General features: G+C 29.4%; 1 protein-coding gene across 1 annotated transcript; it reads left to right on the plus strand.

Annotated features, from left to right (window-relative positions):
- Window positions 1–2,322: 2,322 nt before the first annotated feature.
- On the plus strand, window positions 2,323–3,811 carry LOC110689137 (exopolygalacturonase-like). The gene is made up of 2 exons (XM_021865866.1): window positions 2,323–2,719; window positions 3,482–3,811. The coding sequence occupies exons 1-2, from the start codon at window positions 2,522–2,524 to the stop codon at window positions 3,809–3,811; spliced, it is 528 nt and encodes a 175-aa protein (XP_021721558.1). The 5' UTR covers window positions 2,323–2,521.
- Window positions 3,812–4,017: the final 206 nt, after the last annotated feature.

Consider the following 4,017-nt stretch of genomic DNA (forward strand, 5'->3'; position numbering starts at 1 on the left):
ATTCTTTGATTTTATTATTTTCATTGAAGTTTACTAACGCGTGTATTTTGTTATTAGAAAGAGGTACGAGACTTCAAAGTAAGTAATTAGCTTACTCCCTATTTTATTTCAATGTAGAAAGCATGTTTAGATTTGATAAATTCCTAGTATCATGTTAGGATGTTATTATTACTTCATAATATCATGTTAGGATGTTATTATTGCTTCCTAGTATCATGTTAGGATGTTATTATTGCTTTCTAGTATCATATTTAGGGTGCCTCTTATTATTTCTAATATCATGTTAGTATCATGTTAGGGTTAAAGCTTTGATCTTTGATGTATAGTGACATGTTAGGATTTGTTATTAATCTTGTTAGTATCATGCCTAGGATCTTGCTATTGTATTTATGCTTTATTATTAACATGATTATTATTATCATTATTATTATTATGATTGTTATGATTATGATTATTAAATATTATGTTGCTTGATATTTATTATTGTTATTGCTTGATCACGCCTTTTATGCATGCATGTCTAAAGGGAATTTGTACTTTGAATCACGCTTAATAAGATAATCAATAATTTGGTTTAGGATAATATGATTTTAATTCAAGTGATTGCCAATAATAGTTTTATTTGTGCATTAATATTCAACCAACATAGATAAACAGGTTTAGGGCTAATATAATGTTTGCATGTTAGTCAAAAAGCGCACATGAATACGAGTAGAATAAAGTAAAGGCCTATTTTATAGGGCGGGTTCTCTCTTTTGTAGATTGGATTCGTACCCTCATCCCCGAACCTTATTTAGTTCTAGACATTTTAGAGTTGACGATCTCATGGATCGTTAAGGGGTGTAACCTTCACCCTGTGAACGGTTTACAAGTTCCTAAAACTTGTTGGCGACTCTTTTGCTCTTGTTTCTTTCCCTTTGGACGCCTACAAACGTAAGTGTATGATCACAGTGGGGTTCAAGCTTGGGGTTAGTGCTTGATATATTCCCTACAACTTTAAAGTAAATATGTGTAAAAAAAAATTATGTGCAAGCACTTATACCTCCGAAGAAGGAAGATCATAATTTTCTTGCTGTCTAAACTTCAAAGATGAAACAATTGATCATTTAGACAGCACTTTATACGAGACTAATGAAGAATATGAGCCTCTACAGTGTTTTATCTTAGAAACGGTATTGCATCAATAGATTAACAAAGTGTCTTTAGATTCATTTTTCAATGTATCATATTACATTAATATTCATTCTATTGCAGATCATACAAATGCAAAAGTTGTTTAAAAAAAGAAAGCATCCAAAGGAAAATGATATGTTGTCCTACAAGCTGAGAATAATTGAACTTCCATTCCAAAAAGAAAAAGAAGAAAATTACTCAGGAAGCTATCTAATGCTGCACATGAAGGTGTATGATGGTGTTAATGGATAGGATTGGGAACCATAAAAGAGATAAATTACCATACTTATTTTTGAAGTCCTTAAATTCTGTAAGTTATCTGGATTACTTAATGCATAATTTATTTAAACTTAAATCAAAGCCGATCATTAAATTGTTATGAATCCTTAACATTAAAAAGAAAAGCTTCAAAAACTCTAGACTAGGAGAAATCATTCCTTGGATCCTCAATGCGTAAATAAAAAATAAATTGAAAACTTTATTTTTCATTGGCCAGAATAAATGATTGACAATATAATTAATATTAACAAAGAAAATAAGTAGTATTTAATCACATAAAAAAATGAAAACTTATTATTCATTCACATATTTTAACCATCTATAGTGATTTATATATGTGAGTAAAAATATGTTCATGTAAGATGTTATTTCAAAAATTAAACTTCTATTCATGTATACATATATAATAAAATATATTTAAAGTTAAAATTAAACTTCTTTTAATGTATACCTATATAATAAATACATTTAAAGTTAAAATTCTACGTGATAAGCATTATCGTACTGCAAAAAATATAAATTGAATGTCATAAAGTAGAATAATAGTCGAAAACAAATATACATATGAATGGTTGTCATCAACATGGGAATGTTACAACTTAATTGATACACTCTAAAACAAATTTATAGGCAATAAAATAGACAACGCGTGCACCCCTATATTGTAGCTATAAGTTGAAACTTCGAAATATTAGGAAATTACAGTACAGGAAAAAGATGAACATTTAAATAAACACCCACTAAATATAGGCTTATACCTACCCATCAACCAATTTTTTTGGTATGCGTACACTTAGGGGATAGCTTCCACAAATGAAATTAATGGAAATAAATTATGGATTTTGGTTTCAAGGACAATGGTTTATAGAAAGGAAGGAGTGTAAGGAAAATATCTTCAAATCCCATCAAATTAATACTAGCCTCTGCAAGGAGGCAGTACCTCCATCTTGAATAAAAAATTAATAAAATAAATATATAATAACTTTTTAAAATTTTATTTAAATAAAAACCCCTCTAACCAAGGCTCTTCGCATTAACAATAATATTATTGGAACTATAAAGATTGCCCATGGACAAAGATGGTTGTTACACGAAGATAGTCTTCTTCGTGGCTCTTTTAGGTATATTCATTGTCATAGCGGAGGCCAAGGGAGGAGGTGGTGTGAAGGATGGGGATGGTATAAGCGTTATTCCAGCGCCTGATGAAAAAACTTTTAATTTAGCAGATTATGATGCCACGGGTGATGGAGAAACAGATGATGTAGAGGTAAATTTATATTTTTCGGTGGATCATTATACATGGATTACGAAAAAAAAATTAAAAAATGTTGAAGATCAACTAAAATGTTAATAATTTATAAATAGCAAACTATGAAAGTTCAAATATTGAGATTAAAATTATTTGAAATTATAAAGTTGCCATAAGCATATGTAATTAATTTTCTTATTCTATGGGAAAATGATTGTGTAATATTGATTCTTATTTATGCATACTATGATCTTATTCCATGTATTAAAATCACATTAAACTAAAATCTCCAATTCACTTATTATCTAGGAATTTGTAAAATCATAGAGAAATTTGTAGTGCATTGTAGTTTATACTATATAAGAAAATGCTTATATAAATATATAAAATTATTATCTTAGATTAGTTTCTTAGAATTTTTAGAATTTTCTGCAGATAATGACAAATTAATTTTATTGTATTTTTTTTTTTACTTTTAAGATGTATAAAATGCAAGTACTTATAAATTATTTTCAAATACAATAATTCTAAGAATTTCATTTTGTCCAATATATGAGCTTATTAGGAACACAATTCACTCTCTTGTTTAAAAAAGCCTTCTTGATGTCATACAATATTTATAGTAAAACTTATGTGTTATTTTTGCTTTTTTTTCTGCAAAAAATCTAGTAGTTCACCTTCCCAATTGGTAGAAATACTATAAAATGTCTCGATATGGACTTATATCTTGAGAAATAGAATAGACAAAACCTTCTATATATAATGAAGTCATTATCACAGGCCTTCATGGGAGCATTTAGGGCAGCATGTGATCATCCTGGTAAGGCAAGATTCTTAATTCCTCGAGGACAATTTGTTGTTTCACAAGCAGTATTTGCAGGACCATGTAAAGGTCCTGGCCCTATAGTTGTGCAAATTACAGGAAATGTGAAGGCAATACCTGATATTTCAATGTACCCAGAACCTGAATGGCTGATCTTTGAGCGTATTAATGGTTTAGTGATTTTTGGTGGGGGTACTATTGACGGCCAAGGTGCACAAATGTGGAAATATGCTGACTGTAATCAAAATTCTAATTGTGCACGCCTTCCTTCTGTAAGTAAACTGTGATTTTCTCTTTTCATCCCAATAAATTTTTGTACCATAGTTAAATTACGGAGTATTAATCTAATAAAACTTGAAAAATCATACATTTCGTTTATATGTCCATGTGATAATGTCAAATTGATTTATACAGGTAAATATATAAATATAAATGTAATATTTGTCTTCACTAGTCGTTGGAGCTCGCGCGTTGCGCGTGCCCCCCCCGACGG

The sequence above is a fragment of the Chenopodium quinoa genome, unplaced genomic scaffold (assembly GCF_001683475.1).
Source record: "Chenopodium quinoa cultivar QQ74 unplaced genomic scaffold, ASM168347v1, whole genome shotgun sequence".
NCBI lineage: Eukaryota > Viridiplantae > Streptophyta > Magnoliopsida > Caryophyllales > Amaranthaceae > Chenopodium > Chenopodium quinoa.

Bases quoted from the DNA above. Each gene is read 5' to 3' on its own strand.
- LOC110689137 (XM_021865866.1), top strand. From the start codon at position 2,522: ATGGACAAAGATGGTTGTTACACGAAGATAGTCTTCTTCGTGGCTCTT. The intron at 2,720-3,481 runs GTAAATTTATAT...TCATTATCACAG, and splicing joins GAGAAACAGATGATGTAGAG to GCCTTCATGGGAGCATTTAG.